This window comes from Musa acuminata, chromosome BXJ2-10, assembly GCF_036884655.1.
Source record: "Musa acuminata AAA Group cultivar baxijiao chromosome BXJ2-10, Cavendish_Baxijiao_AAA, whole genome shotgun sequence".
In the NCBI taxonomy this organism is placed as follows: domain Eukaryota; kingdom Viridiplantae; phylum Streptophyta; class Magnoliopsida; order Zingiberales; family Musaceae; genus Musa; species Musa acuminata.
Window position 1 is genome coordinate 35,054,526 of NC_088347.1, and position 14,450 is coordinate 35,068,975.

The following is a 14,450-nucleotide window of genomic DNA, read 5'->3' on the forward strand; positions in this document are numbered from 1 at the left end:
CTGCCATTGAAGCTTGACAAGAAAGATGAACTCAGGTACGCCAGTGCTGAGCTCAGTACGTGTACAGCTCGAGCGTTTACTCCTCGCCGCATATGGAGGAATCCAATCCCCTGCGGTCCGCTGCAACTACAGTGGCCTTTCTTCCTTTTTCTCCTCTCTCTCTCTATCTCGCTTCTTCTCATCTCTCTCTATCTCCTCCATCTTTTTTATGTTCTTAGATCAAACATATCCTCACTATTGGCTGTCTTTGGCAAAAAGGAGCCGTCGACGCCATCTACGCCGATCTCCTGCTAAATGCTCCACTGTTTGTGGCCTTTTAATGTTCACAGAACTTCTAAGCTTGTCATCTCTAAACACAGAGACAGAGTATAATACCCTTCTGTTTGTTGTTTTCATCTGTAGACCCTAAAATCTAACTGTGAACAGATCAACTGACGACTGATACGATGTTTGATGTTAGGTTTTCACTGTTGATCACCATATGGATACATACTCATAAGAACAAAGTCGAATAAATAGTTGGATAGGAGAAAGATTAAAGGGACAGTATGATCTATTTATGTACTACGATTACTTTGGTTGTTTTCGCTTTCTATTTACATTTGATACAATAATTCAGGACAAGATGGATCATATTTAGATGGAGAACAAGTTTCCAGTGGCTATATATTGGAGCAGAAAATAATATGTGAGGGAGATATTTCCATTCTACATTCCCAGTAAATGCTATGCTAACAAAAATATAATATACTCGAATGAATCACTGTCTGAAGGCAAAACATGCAGGCTGAGCTCACACTTCATTTAGCAGGAACAGAAGCTGTTTACCATATGAACACTTTCAATAGAATGAAGGCTGCATTGCCTCAGAATTAAGCTCACATTATGATTTCTGAAGTGTCATAAACTCAAGATGATTATTTGCAGTTGTTTGTTCTTATCATTCTTATTTTCCAATTATTTACTCAACATATGACCTCCTAAATTCCTGACAATATTCATCAAAACAATATATTTTAGGGTCCTATTGATGTCTTGAGTAGGTTCTTAGAAAAACACAGTAGCAACAGTGATGATACTGTTTTGCGCAGCTCCCTTGGCTATATAAGAAGCTCCTCTGTCAGATCGGTTTCTTCAAGCTTCTGTGCCTTGTTCCACTCCTGAGCTGGTCCTAGTTTTATCCTTCTTCTTCTTCCCTCCAAACATGGTTGGAAGCTCGAACAGAGTGGAAAGCTTCCCAGATGCCACAGACCTTGAAGCCTCCATACCCTTCCCGACACCAAGCTTGACACCTTTTCAGGTCCACAATGTGTCTGTGCCACAGGAACAGACCACATTTCAGTCTCTCAAGCAGAGGCTAGGTGAGGTATTCTTCCCTGATGATCCTTTCCACCAGTTCAAGAACAAGTCTTTCCTCAGGAAGATGGTCTTGGCGCTGCATTATTTCTTCCCCATCTTCCAGTGGGGCTCTGATTACCACCTTAAGCTCCTCAAGTCTGATGCCATCTCAGGCGTCACCATTGCTAGTTTGGCCATCCCACAAGTATGAATTCCAATCATGTTCTATTGTTCGTCTCCTATGGTCATAATCTGCAGAACCCTTACTATCTTCTCTGCGTTCGAACAGGGAATTAGCTACGCTAAGCTTGCCGGTCTGCCTCCCGTCATCGGCCTCTGTAAGTCTATGCTACAAGCTTAGTCATCGTTTTCTCGCGATCCGACCATCATGATGTCTATGTCACTGTTGTTCTTACACTGAACCGGATGCCACAGATTCCAGTTTTGTGCCACCATTGATTTATTCTGTTCTTGGGAGCTCGAGAGATCTCGCCGTCGGCCCGGTATCAATTGCATCGTTGGTCATGGGATCCATGTTAAGAGAGGTGGTCTCCCCTGATAAGGAGCCTACCCTGTATCTTCAGCTTGCTTTCACGGCTACCTTCTTTGCTGGTGTTTTCCAAGCCAGCTTGGGTCTTCTAAGGCAAATTTCTACCTTACACCGAGAAATGCTCAAGCCGCAAACTCACTGAGATCACCAAAGAACTTCTTCCAGCATGATCTCACAAGCAGTTGTTGGTTCTTGTAGGTTGGGTTTCATCGTAGATTTTCTATCGAAGCCGACGCTGACCGGGTTCATGGGCGGTGCGGCGATCATCGTATCACTCCAGCAGCTGAAAGGGCTGCTCGGAATAGTTCACTTCACTACAAAGATGGGATTCATTCCGGTGATGCAGTCTGTTTTCGAGAATAGGACAGAGGTAAGAAGAAGAAGATTTGTAATAGAATGGATGAGGATGCTTTGCCAAGATTGTGGTATCTTTGTTAGCCAATACTTATCGATCTTGTTGTTTGAACAGTGGGCTTGGCAAACAGTCGTCATGGGTCTCTCCTTCCTGGCTTTCCTGCTGATAGCAAGGCATATAGTAAGCCCTCAATCCGTCTTCATGTTTCATCAAAGTCTCTAATTCAGTAAAGCTAGTAATTCCCAAAAAGGTTGATGATGTTCGAAACAAGACAGCAATTTATATCTGCTGGTTTACGCTTTGTGTTCTTGCATGGAACAGAGCCTTAGGAGACCCAAGCTGTTCTGGGTATCAGCAGCTGCTCCTCTTACCTCGGTGATCCTCTCCACCATCCTCTCCTTCATCTTCAAAGCTCCAAACCATGGCATCAAAACGGTAAGAATCCTCATCACAAAAGATTCGAAATTCTGAATCTTTCGAGAGTCACTTCTTCTTGTTCTAACATCATGCTATGAAGCAGATTGGGCACTTACAGGAAGGGGTGAACCCTCCCTCGGTGAACATGCTGGACTTTGGAGGCCCCTACCTGAGTCTTGCAATCAAAACGGGAATAATTACTGGAATCCTGGCTCTCACAGTATCATCCTAAACCTTTCATCTCATTCGAGCAGAATTCTTTAGACTAATCGATACCTTCCGATGTATATACACAAAGAGAGACTCGGTTCCTCTCCAAATAACAAGTCTGCATCCACTATGGATTTACAGGAAGGAATGGCCGTGGGGAGGACATTTGCTTCCCTGAAGAACTATCAGATTGATGGTAACAAAGAGATGGTGGCCATAGGAGCCATGAACATGGCAGGATCATGCGCTTCATGTTATGTCACAACTGGTAACACACGATCAAATCGACATTCTTGTTTGCACAGAAGACTCTAATCAAATCGACATGCTTCGTGTAAAGCTGACCATCAAATCTCTTGTTCTCTTGCGACTCAGGTTCATTTTCTCGATCGGCTGTGAACTATAACGCTGGGTGTAAAACAGCACTATCCAACATAGTCATGGCATCTGCTGTGCTCTTCACAATGCTATTTCTCATGCCACTGTTCTATTATACTCCCAACGTGATGCTGTCAGCGATCATTATAGCGGCGGTGATCGGACTGATCGATGTCCGAGGTGCATTCCTGCTGTGGAAGGTGGACAAATTTGATTTCCTGGCTTGCATGAGCGCTTTCTTTGGGGTTCTCCTCGTCTCGGTGCAGATGGGTCTCGCCATAGCTGTAAGCATTCTCCATAGCTCGACCAGCAAGAAGAACTAGCTTAAAGAAACCGAAGGAAGTATTCCAGTTTGACGATCAAAATTCTGCAGGTGGGCATCTCATTGTTCAAAATTCTGATTCACGCTACCAGGCCGAACACGGTGATCTTGGGAAACGTCCCGGGAACGAACAGCTACAGGAATCTGGCACAATACAGGGAGGCCGTAAGGGTGCCTTCGTTTCTGATCCTCGGCATCGAGTCCCCTATCTATTTCACCAATTCGATGTATCTGCAAGAAAGGTTAGTCGTGATCGTCCAGAATCTGTGTATCAATCACTACACTTTTTCACTGGCCTCATTCGGTAGCTAGAAAAACTTGCAATTCTTTCTATTCGATGCAGCAACTGCCAATCAAGTTCCTTCGTACAGAAGTGTTTTTGCATTACGACAAACATATGTAATTCTTGGTCGCAGAATCTTGAGATGGGTGCGAGAAGAGGAAGAGAGGATCGTGAAGTCGAACGAGAGCTCCCTCAAGTGCATCGTGCTGGACATGGCTGGTAAGCAGAAAGAAATGCTGTAGTGGGAGAAATTTTGGTCGATTGTTTGTACACTAATAATAAGCTTCGACATTCACACAGCCGTGACAGCAATGGACACAAACGGCATGGAAGCGCTCTCAGAGCTGAAGAAGACGTTCGACAGGAGATCTCTCGATGTAAGGAATTCTGCACCATCACCATATATATCTCGGCCATCATCCATCTCGAACCTGGCTTTGGAGCTTAGTAACAGGAATCTCTGAAAATTCTGCAGCTTGTACTGGCTAATCCTGTTGGAGAAGTGGCACAGAAGCTGTCTCGTTCAGGTACTTGGGAGCTTTTCGGATCGGAACACATCTACATGACGGTGGGCGAGGCCATTGCTGCAGCCTCCTACAAGTGCCAGACTTGACGTAGTCTAACCTACAAGATTAAGGAAACAGATAGCTTACGAAGAAAACAAGTCAGTTTGCTTGCCAAAATCATGAACTTGTTGTGCCCTTACTTATCTGAGCACTACTCACAAAAGATTTTGAAGGCAACAGAATAATTAATCATATAAAGATGATTGTCACATTTGTGGCCTTCACATAGCCTCCTCGCTCTTTACTGGTGTATGATCTACCAGTGCATTACTGTTTATGTATCCTGTGATTCATTGAAGATGAAAAGGAAGAGCTAATGCTGCTTGAAAATTCAACTTCATCCACTGTGGAGTTTATCTAATAATATCTAATATCTTGTGGAGCTTATCTATGGGTTATTTTGAAGGTAAAATATGGACCGTATTGGACCTTGTTTTGAGCTGAACACTGGACCGAGCCGGTACCCGTTTCACGTAAGTTCAGGAACGGACCGGGTCCATTGAAACGTGTTATGTTAAGTTCAAGTGGGCTGCAAATTAGATGGATTAGTCCAAACCCAACCCAAAAAGAAAAACCGATTCGGGTCAAAATCTTCCGGTTTAAGCTCGGGTTGGAACCCGGTCCAAATTTGGCATCATTTTGGAGATGAGAAAGCAGCAACAGAGAATCTATCGAGTCTCAGAGCTGGATTCTTCCCATGAAGCCAATGAACATGGAGACAAATGAGAGGATATAATTTGTGTAAGATAGCAGATGGAATCAATCTTTTTGATGAAATCTCATGTGTTGCTATATGAGATGAGTCCTCTTTGTCAACACTTCCAATTGAGGAGCAGAACAGAGCACAGAAAATGTTTGAGGAAAGGCAGATTAGGATTCTTGGATGAGTGGAGCTCAAGTAAAGGGCAAATGATACAAGCACCATTGCCATTACACTTTTTGTCACTTCAATGCATTGCAGGTCACTGGAATCTATGTAGCAATGACAAACCAGCACCTAATGAAAGAAGCATCAGGAAAGCAAATAAAATCCATAATTCTGCCTGAGAGTTGCTGATTCATATTCATTAGCTTGTGGCTCATACAGTTCACAAACAGTTTTATGTAATTGATTGAGAGCCAATGCAGTAGCTAAACACCCCCTCTATGATCAAAATCGTCGGTCGCGAAGCAATGTTTGCCTTTGATTTTGAGGTATAGAAAAAAACAGAAAGAGGTGGAGCAGACCCTGATATGTCCCAACACTATCATGAACACAAATAAGATCGGCAAACAGGTGAATGTACATGGTGATCATCGACAACCGCTGAAGAATTCACGCAGACAGCTCCTGAGAGACGGATGATCAAACTGTTTGTGTTGCCAATCTAAATGCTCATGTTATTAATGGTGTTAGTGATGGTCAAACAACCGGTCTACGAAGCCAGTTTCATATCATCAAGAAATGTCTCCTCATGGAATGCTGAAGCAGGAGAGACAGATGAAGTGATTCTGGATTTCTCTATCCTTTTTTCGAGCGAAGATCCCCGGTCGCGACATTTGCAGCTACCAAAGGCTTCCTTGACTCTGCAATTTTGCACAGAAATTTTAAGCCACACTCGGTGTGATGCTACTTCATGAAAATGCTTGGAGCAGTAATATGATGGATGGTTCATGTGTGTAGGGCAAAATAATGCATCTTAAGAAGAAGAAGATGAAAGAGATTGGAGATGATTCCTGGATTAACCTATGCATGCAGATGTACTTTCCCCCCTCCGAATTCTTCTTGCAAGACCCTTCATTGTCTTTCCTCTGCTTGTTCCTGATGGTTGGTGATTCAATGCAGTGGCTGTCAAGTATGCAGTCTCCAAAAATGTGAGTCTTCTTAGGGTTAGGACCATGAGATGTAATGCAAGTGTAATCCTCCGATTGCTCGATCTCGCTTGCTGAAAGTGAACTGATAAATTCATAGGAAGAGCTAAAACTGGTGTCCTCTTTGGCCAGTGACCAAGAATCCATGGAGTTCTCGGAATCTGATACAAGAACTTCGGAATTGGACCTAAGGATGTTGCCGATGGATTTCGTAAGGAGCAAAGATCTACCGGTATCCACCGGACATGAATGGAGCAGTCCAAATTCCTCATGTTCCAATCTACATCCTTTTAATTCTATGGTCATCCCTGAGCAAACTGAACCAGGTTTGGATGATCCAATCCGAGGTTGTAAGGATTTTGGAGCCGCTCCCAAAGAATCATCTCCCAAACCTACCTGATGTGATTTGGGGATTGAGATGTTGGACCTCATCTGTGAAGCAAACACAATGTTCTCGTTCCTGGGGAACCCTAACACCTTCCCCCACGGACTGGATTCATCACCGAGAGCATCAATCAGGCCGAGGCCTACCCTGCTTCCGTCCCAACATTTGTTCCGACCATTAATGCCTGAGCTAAAGCCCTTGTCCAAAGGAGATGCAGGGCTCCAAACTGCATCGGACTCTAACGAGCCCCTGCTGCCAAACGTCACACCGGTCTTCTTCACCACACCATCAGACGAGAAGCAGCAGCCTGAGGCTGAATGATACATCAGGTACCCTTTGCTTTGATCCTTGCGAACTGGTCCGCTGCTTTTCCTCAGCATCGTCTCCAAGCTCCACCTCCGCTTCGTTGCTTGCTTCTAGGAAAGCTACGAGTCCCTCCTGGGTGTCATCAAAAGGTCAAAGAGATGAAGGCTAAAGTGTCAATGTCATGCACCGAGACAGGTAAAAGAAGGCTTTCGATCACCAGAAGAAGGGAGCACCGAAAACATTAAACTATTTGCAAGAGATGAATAATCTCTGAATCATCAGAGGAGCAGACCTGCATAGCACAAGGAAGATAAACCAGACAGAACAGCAGACTACTCCATGTATGTTTCTCTAGAGAAACCAGTCTTGATGCTTGAAGGTCCAAAACATACAAACAGCTACACTATGAAAGGAAAATAGAAGAAAATGCATGGGTCATAAACATAATTCAAGAAAGAGAGAGAGAGAGAGAGAGAGAGAGAGAGAGAGAGAGAGCGAGAGAGAGAGAGAGAGGTACAAAGGAGTGAAGCCCACCTTTCCCACTTGTGTGTGTGTGTGTCTTCCTTGTGTTCCCTATCCCTCACCCTCTGAAACTGGAAGAGAGATTGCTGATAGGAAGAAGACCACCAAGTGCAGTTAAAAGTAGGTTGACAAATGTACCAAAAGGTTGCACTGTGCAGAGCCACAAACCACCCTCTCCCTCCCCCTGTTTTAGCTGCATGCATCAAAATCAGTGCAGCAGTGTGGCTTCAGAAACACTCCTCTGTTTCATGACCATCAAAAACCAGACGCAGATTTTGACTTGATCACCCATAAAAATGTTTGAGTTGACACAGACTTGATGTGTCGGGATCCATTAGCTATAGATCATCCTATCATGATTTAATCAACCTAGCACTTAAAAGAGTAGGAGGAGAATTAGTGCACTTTAATTCATGTTTAAGTATATAATACCAAAAGAACTCTTAATTATCAGTCTAATCTAAGCAAGATTATGGCTCTACTCTATCTATTGTTTTTATGGAAATTGTAAGCAAATAATAGCAGTTATAGACCATGACAACCCTGCTTTCCATAGTCACTTCAAATCAACTATCAAAGCCAATGTATACATTTCTTTTCAGTGAGATCACCATGAATGGTCTCATAAAGCTATCCTCTGTGTGTCTGAATCTTTCTTGCATGTACTAACTAATATGTGAGAGAGAGAGAGAGAGAGAGAGAGAGAGAGAGAGCACTCGGAGATGGTGCTGCAAACAAGATGGGTGGAGCTTTGGCTCGCTTCCATGGGGACATTGATGGCAGAGAAAGAAAGAGAAAAGAATGGACAAAGCGGAGCTTGTGGGGCCAAAATCTACGACTCCTTGAAACACATCGACATTGTCATTGGGTTTGGTGGACGTCGATCTAATCGAGGCCAGGAGAAGAAGGACACAACAGAGTTGGCCCGAGAGAGATGGACTTGTTCTTGAAAATATATATTGGTCGTGACTTCTATCCTAGAGTTATTGCCCATTATATCATCATTTAAATCTTAATCACATAATTTTATATACCTCGATGTCGATGATATACTATTCATTCTTAGTACTTTTGATTGATAATGTTAGTCTATCACAACAATCCTATTCTTTCTAAGGGCACTCTTCATTGTTCTACATTTGTGGTCCTCGGATGCACTCAAGGCCAGTAAGTGCCTCTCACAGCTTTGCTTTTCTTTCCCCAAGGAAATAATCCACATAGCTATTAGATCTTCCAAAATGAAATCTCAATCTGGATCAGATATGAATATTTCCATCACTGAACGGGAACTCACAAGCTTCGAGGTGCTTGAGATTTCCCAAGCTCTCATTTGAGGCAGCTCCCTTTTTTCTTCTTGCACACAGCAATAGACTAACAAAAGATTCCATGGGATGGAGACCTACCTGATATAAGCTTCTGTTCTTGGCTGTGCTGCCTTTGTTTAATTAGTGGCTCTGCAGTTTCAAGGAAGGAGGAAGCTATTCCCCAATAAGATAGAAGAATTTGGATCACTTTGATGGGCACAAAAGATAACCAGCATGGAAGAGAGAATAGAATAATACTACTACTGCTCCTTTCAGGTTGATTGGTGTGCAGTGCCGTAAATAGCCTTCCAGTGGGTTATTGGGAGAAGACTCTGTGGTATTTTATGATGCACTGTCTTGCTGTGTAAATTAATTTCACTGATGATTTCAATTCCCAATGATAAGAAGACACCACAGTGTTCCTCTCTTGAACTCATTCACACGTGGCAACATTAAACAACAGGTTTTGACTGCCTATAGATAGATATCTTTCCTAATGTTCGTATTAAAATATTTATTTTGATGTTGTTCGATCCTTAGTATTAATACCTTTCGTTCTATACTTTGTTTGTATGTATTATTATGTAATTCATGTGCGTCGGAGGATAGTCACAAAGATTAGTGCTAACCTTTTCAGGTGGCACATACTGTTCTCAGCGCACAGAATTCGCTGCATGCAGCCAAACACACGTAAGAGATCATCTCGAAGAGTCGTTACGGCCGTCCATGTCACGTCGAGATGCGTGCACATGATGACACCAGTAGCAGAGCTGCTCTTTTATCGGGCACTCGACGGGGACACCGCACAGGGACACGTCCACCGTCCGATCAACCTGATCTTGTGATTTAAGAGGTCTGTGGACATTAACTGCACGTGACTCGACGATGGCCGATACGGTACTGTAGTGAATGAAAACTCCTCTTTACGGATCGTGGACACGTGCTTTTCGGATTCGATTTGATGTACTCATGAGTACGTCTTAACCAATACGGATTTCGGATCGGGTCGGACTCATTCCATTAAGAGCCGACCGACATCGAGAAACCGGCCCCTTCCCCCCACCTTTTCTCCTCGCTTCCTCGTTCTTGATTTGGTTGCCTTCTAGGGTTTCTCGGAGGGAGGAAGGGGGGAAGGGTCGTTCGATGGCGAAGAAGAGGAAGCCGGAGGCGGTGACGAGGCGGCTGGACGAGGTGGACCGCACCATCTACTCGACCTTCCGTGGCGGCGCCAACTCGCTGTCGCAGATCTACACCCAGGCCTTGGCGCAGAAGAAGGTCGCCTTCCAGGCCGGGGAGCGCTACGCCCTGGTACGCCCCTTTCCCCCGTTCGTCAGAACTCGGTCGTTTTGGCCCGATCCGGCTGCTCCTTGACGCAGACGTGTTCGCCGTTTGCTCCATCTCGATGGTGGGTGGGTGTGCTTCTTAAGGGCTTTGGTTGATGAACTTTTTTTTTCATAATCTTTTTTATCTTGATCGAGAGAATGTTATATTGCTCGGTTCTGATGGCGAGTCGGTGCTTGTCTTCATTGTTCTTGTTCATGATCGTTGTTGGATTTTTATTCGGTTTTCATATATTTTTACTGCTTTGATGGACGCAACTGAGGACGTATATTTATGTGATTGGGTGTTATTCGCTCGATTCTGATGGCGAGTCGATGTTCTTCTTTACGCCTTTTGTTTATGATCATTGCTGAATCTTTATTCCGTTTTCATTTATCTTTCTTTTCTTGATGGACACAGCTGACGACGTGTCTTCCTGTAATTGGATATTATTCGCTGGATTCTGATGGCGAGTCGGTGTTCATCTTTAAGGCTTTTGTTTATGGTCGTTGCTGGCTCTTTATTCGAGTTTGATGTATCTTTCTCGCCTTGATGGATACAACTGAGGTCGTAAATTTCTGTAGCTGGATGTTATTCTGTTGACATCGATGGCGAGTTGGTGTTCTTCTTTAGGGCTCTTGTTTATGATCGCATATCGATCTTTATTCGATTTTCGTATAACTTCTTCGCCTTGATGGATACAACTGAGGACGCAGATTTCTGTAATTGGATGTTATTCGCTCGATCTGATGGCGAGTCGGTGTTCTTCTTAGGGCTTTTGTTTATGATCGTTACTGGATCTTTATTCGGTTTTCAGATATCTTTCTCGCCTTGATGGATACAACTGAGGTCGTAAATTTCTGTAACGGGATGCTAGTCTGTTGACATCGATGGCGAGTCGGCGATTTGCTTTAGGACTCTTGTTTATGATCGCTGATGGATCTTTATTCGGTTTTCATATATCTTCCTTGCCTTGATGGATACAACTGAGGACGTAGATTTCTGCGATGGGATGTTTTTCGCTCGATCGGATGGCGAGTTGGTGTTCTTGTTTAGGGGTTTTGTTTATGATTTTGCTGGATCTTTATTCGGTTCATATTATCTTCTTTTGCCTTGATGGATACAACTGAGGTCGTGAATTTCTGTAACGGGATGTGATGGCGAGTCGGTGTTCCTCTTCAGGGCTCTTGTTTATGATCCTTCTTGGATCTTGATTCGGGTTTTAATATATCTTTCTTGCCTGGATGGGTACCACTGAGATCATAGATTTTTTGTAATGGAATATATCGGTCGATTTCGATGGCGAGTAGCTCTTCTTTAGGGCTTTTGTTTATGTTCGTTCTTGGATCTTTATTCTTTTTTCATACGTCTTTCCTGCCTTGATAATTACTACTGAGGTCAGAGATTCCTGTTATGAAATATTATTCGCCAGATTTTGATGGTGTCTTGGTGTTCTTCTTTAGGGCTTTGGTTGATGATAGTTCTTTGATATTTTTGGTTTTCGGTTACCTTTTCTGCCTTGATGGATATATCTGATGTCATGGACTTGTGTAGTGGAACGTTGTTTCTCATTTTTGATGGCATGTCTGTCTTCTTGTTCAGGTCTTCTATTGATGATTGTTCTTGGATCTTTATTTGGTTTTCAGGATACATTTGAGGTCATAGATTTCCGTAATTGTATAATATTCGCTTAATTTTGGTGGGTCGGTGTTCTTCCTTATTTGGGACCTTAAAACATTGTTATTGTTATTGTTCTTCTTCTTAGGGCGTTGGTTGATGATTGGTATCTGTCCTTTCGCACTCAATTGTTATAACTGAGGTAGTAGATTTCTGTAGTGGAACATTATGCTTGGGAAGTTTGCATCATTCTTGTAATGCCTTTTTCTTTTCCTTTCTTGGAAATTTCTTGATCATTTCACCCAATCAGCTTTTTTTTTTTTCCTGTTTGAATTGTTTGCATCTCATGTTGTGATCAATTAAGATTACAAGTTTTGTATATACATTATATCTGTATGTATATCCTTCTAGATGTTTGTATCTTTATGTATTGTTTTTATTTCTTGAAGTTTGTGAAATTTGCCTCTTTGGTAGTTGAAGTTGAACTATGGCTCTTGATGCATATTGTCTCTCTCATACTAGATGTTGATGGAAGCATATTATTTCCTCGTCTCTTTAACAATCTGTTTATTGTAAAACAATTGGATTAAGAGCTGAAAGAAAATAACATGGACTAAAGTGATGTGGGAATCATGAGCTCAACTTGAGCTTTAACTGTTGAGTGTCTCATGGGAACAAACCCATGCCGTTATGCGTTTGGGCGGACCTTTATCTCGATTACTTTCATTCTTTTCACCCTCATTTTTTTTTTTTAGTTCAGATGATATATTGGATTTTGTTTTGCTTTCAGTATAATTTTGTTTGGTTAGTATTGTATATATGTCTTTGCATGTCTCAAGCTTTGGCATCTGTTAGCTGAGAAAGTTGCAAAACTTTGCTTGTGTTCAAGGAAGGACAAGAGTAATGGTTGTTCTCAGATAGCAAAGGACACTCAAGTATCTTTTGCAGCCAACCAAATCTTGTGCACTAATAATTATTGCTTGTGCATATACTTTTATGCAGGAAAAACTTTACCAACTGATTGTGAGATACAGTGATGCAGGGTCAACAGTGACTGTAGCTGATATAGTTGCTTATTTGCAGGCAATTTTTCTTTTTGTGCTCTCAAGACTTTCTTATTGCAATTTATGTAGACTTATGCTCTCATCTCATTGCGTACAACAACACGATAAGTAGTCTTGATGTCCCAGTTGTTTGTGGTTGACTGCATGGAATTATTTTTATCGTGCCATTTACTATTGTATATGGTAATAATTCCTAGTCAATTTGGCAAAGTTTTTCGTAAGACCTTGCTCTTTCTTTACATGCACCACCAGCTTTTATTAACTCAAGAGAGCATCTGCTGATCTTTTTTGAATGTTTTCATACCATTTTAAATGGTTTGTTTTTATTTATCATGTACTTTGACCGCACATGAATCGAAATATTCTGTCTTTGCTAGTAAAATTATACATCCACTTTAATATTTTTATTTTTGTTACACTAACTTTGTTGTACATGCTATTTCCCAATTACATAACACTGACTCATACCACATGTTTATTATTAAAATTATATACGTGTGTGTGTGTGTGTGTTTGTTAAACGATCACATATAATTCTCAATGCCTCTCTTCACTTCAACAAATTTTCTTGCTCTATAAGGAATATCGTCATCGGTGTCTGGTTTTTTAGTAACAATGTCAAGATGTTTAAAATCCTATATTCATTTTAATTACGAGTTTTTCTGAGGATTGCTGGAATTACATTTGATATATATTAAATGTTAAATACTGAGTTCTGGCATGTCTTCTCATTATTATTTGCCCATGACCTCTTATAAAACTCAAGTGTAAAACAGATCTTGTTTATGTTTATACATCTTTTGCATTCTACAGTATTCCCTGTAATCTTGGTTGAGATTCAATGAACATCAAATCACTCGTATGTTTGTTTTTATAATCTGTTGGTTAATTTTGTTTATTTTGTCAAATTTTATAAATGGCAAATTGTCTTTTTATGATATGCAGCTTAGTGGCTGGAATAAGATTGCAGTATAACTCTTAAATTACATTTAATTCTTGGTAACTGAATTTTGGATTCGGAGTTAGTTATTAACAATATTTAACGGTGTATGTTGCCAAGATGTTGCTCAAATCTGCGACACTTTTCAATCTTCGTTCTTAAATTCGTCTAAATGATAAATGCCACTTGGTTTTTTCATCCTACTCTTTTTAACATGCTTTACAGAATGAGACTGATGGTGAGGACACATTAACCCCAAATTCTGAATTGGTGCATCAACATTTTCAATCTGCAATACAGTCTACAAATGGGAACGTTGACAACTCTGCCAGTATGAACGGATCTGCAGAAGGTGATCGTATCCACCAGATTGGTCACTGTGATCAAACGAAGAACTCAAGCTTCGCAACTGCTGCTTTATCTAGCCTGGTTGACAGCAGCAGCGGTTTGCCTTGTTACCTATTGCAAGGTCCGAGTTCAGATGGTTGTCTGGCACAGGAAAATGAAACAAGGTACCACGAGTCAAACCCTCTTAACCAAAATGGAGAAATGGGTCCTTTTGATCTCAGTTCATCATCAATGGATATGCATTCTGATAGTCCCACACGATAGACTTTCTGATATACCATTATATTTTTAAATCTCCAGTTAGCTTATTATCATTTACTGACAATTTCATGGTGTTGTTACACATACCAAGTTTGTGGCGGTGTATACGTTTA

General features: G+C 41.8%; 3 protein-coding genes across 6 annotated transcripts; 2 read left to right on the plus strand and 1 right to left on the minus strand.

Annotated features, from left to right (window-relative positions):
* Positions 1–1,125: 1,125 nt before the first annotated feature.
* Positions 1,126–4,639, plus strand: LOC135625918 (probable sulfate transporter 3.4). 2 transcript variants are annotated; one of them, XM_065131066.1, is made up of 13 exons: positions 1,126–1,543; positions 1,628–1,676; positions 1,774–1,981; positions 2,087–2,258; positions 2,358–2,423; positions 2,565–2,678; positions 2,764–2,880; positions 3,012–3,138; positions 3,246–3,532; positions 3,622–3,812; positions 3,987–4,072; positions 4,154–4,230; positions 4,329–4,639. In XM_065131066.1, exons 1-13 carry the CDS (start codon positions 1,205–1,207, stop codon positions 4,464–4,466), a joined length of 1,971 nt encoding a protein of 656 aa, XP_064987138.1. In that variant the 5' UTR covers positions 1,126–1,204; the 3' UTR covers positions 4,467–4,639. The 2 variants fall into 2 exon arrangements, with proteins under 2 accessions (XP_064987138.1, XP_064987139.1); XM_065131067.1 differs by having other exon boundaries at positions 3,914–4,072; positions 4,329–4,480.
* Positions 4,640–5,431: 792 nt separating this feature from the next.
* Positions 5,432–7,650, minus strand: LOC135580910 (FCS-Like Zinc finger 10-like). Of its 3 annotated transcripts, none has more exons than XM_065131089.1 (4): positions 7,496–7,649; positions 7,254–7,364; positions 6,146–7,093; positions 5,432–5,985 (listed from the first exon to the last, which is right to left on the minus strand). In XM_065131089.1, the coding sequence occupies exons 3-4, from the start codon at positions 7,033–7,035 to the stop codon at positions 5,835–5,837; spliced, it is 1,041 nt and encodes a 346-aa protein (XP_064987161.1). In that variant the 5' UTR covers positions 7,036–7,093; positions 7,254–7,364; positions 7,496–7,649; the 3' UTR covers positions 5,432–5,834. The 3 variants fall into 3 exon arrangements, with proteins under 3 accessions (XP_064987161.1, XP_018674889.2, XP_064987162.1); XM_018819344.2 differs by having other exon boundaries at positions 7,254–7,359; positions 7,496–7,615; XM_065131090.1 differs by lacking the exon at positions 7,254–7,364 and having other exon boundaries at positions 7,496–7,650.
* A 2,163-nt stretch (positions 7,651–9,813) lies between these two features.
* Positions 9,814–14,401, plus strand: LOC135625380 (uncharacterized). Its single transcript, XM_065130117.1, has 3 exons — positions 9,814–10,095; positions 12,727–12,807; positions 13,954–14,401. Exons 1-3 carry the CDS (start codon positions 9,931–9,933, stop codon positions 14,338–14,340), a joined length of 633 nt encoding a protein of 210 aa, XP_064986189.1. The 5' UTR covers positions 9,814–9,930; the 3' UTR covers positions 14,341–14,401.
* The last annotated feature ends 49 nt before the right edge of the window (positions 14,402–14,450 follow it).

What these genes read in the sequence shown, in the direction of transcription:
- LOC135625918 (XM_065131066.1), top strand. Translation starts at nt 1,205, where the DNA reads ATGGTTGGAAGCTCGAACAGAGTGGAAAGCTTCCCAGATGCCACAGAC. An exon ending in CAAACCATGGCATCAAAACG is followed by an intron (nt 2,679 to 2,763) that starts GTAAGAATCCTC and finishes GCTATGAAGCAG; the next exon opens with ATTGGGCACTTACAGGAAGG. An exon ending in AGATGGGTCTCGCCATAGCT is followed by an intron (nt 3,533 to 3,621) that starts GTAAGCATTCTC and finishes AAAATTCTGCAG; the next exon opens with GTGGGCATCTCATTGTTCAA.
- LOC135580910 (XM_065131090.1), bottom strand. Translation starts at nt 7,035, where the DNA reads ATGCTGAGGAAAAGCAGCGGACCAGTTCGCAAGGATCAAAGCAAAGGG. An exon ending in AAGTACATCTGCATGCATAG is followed by an intron (nt 5,986 to 6,145) that starts GTTAATCCAGGA and finishes GCAAAATTGCAG; the next exon opens with AGTCAAGGAAGCCTTTGGTA.
- LOC135625380 (XM_065130117.1), top strand. Translation starts at nt 9,931, where the DNA reads ATGGCGAAGAAGAGGAAGCCGGAGGCGGTGACGAGGCGGCTGGACGAG. An exon ending in CCGGGGAGCGCTACGCCCTG is followed by an intron (nt 10,096 to 12,726) that starts GTACGCCCCTTT and finishes ACTTTTATGCAG; the next exon opens with GAAAAACTTTACCAACTGAT. An exon ending in ATATAGTTGCTTATTTGCAG is followed by an intron (nt 12,808 to 13,953) that starts GCAATTTTTCTT and finishes CATGCTTTACAG; the next exon opens with AATGAGACTGATGGTGAGGA.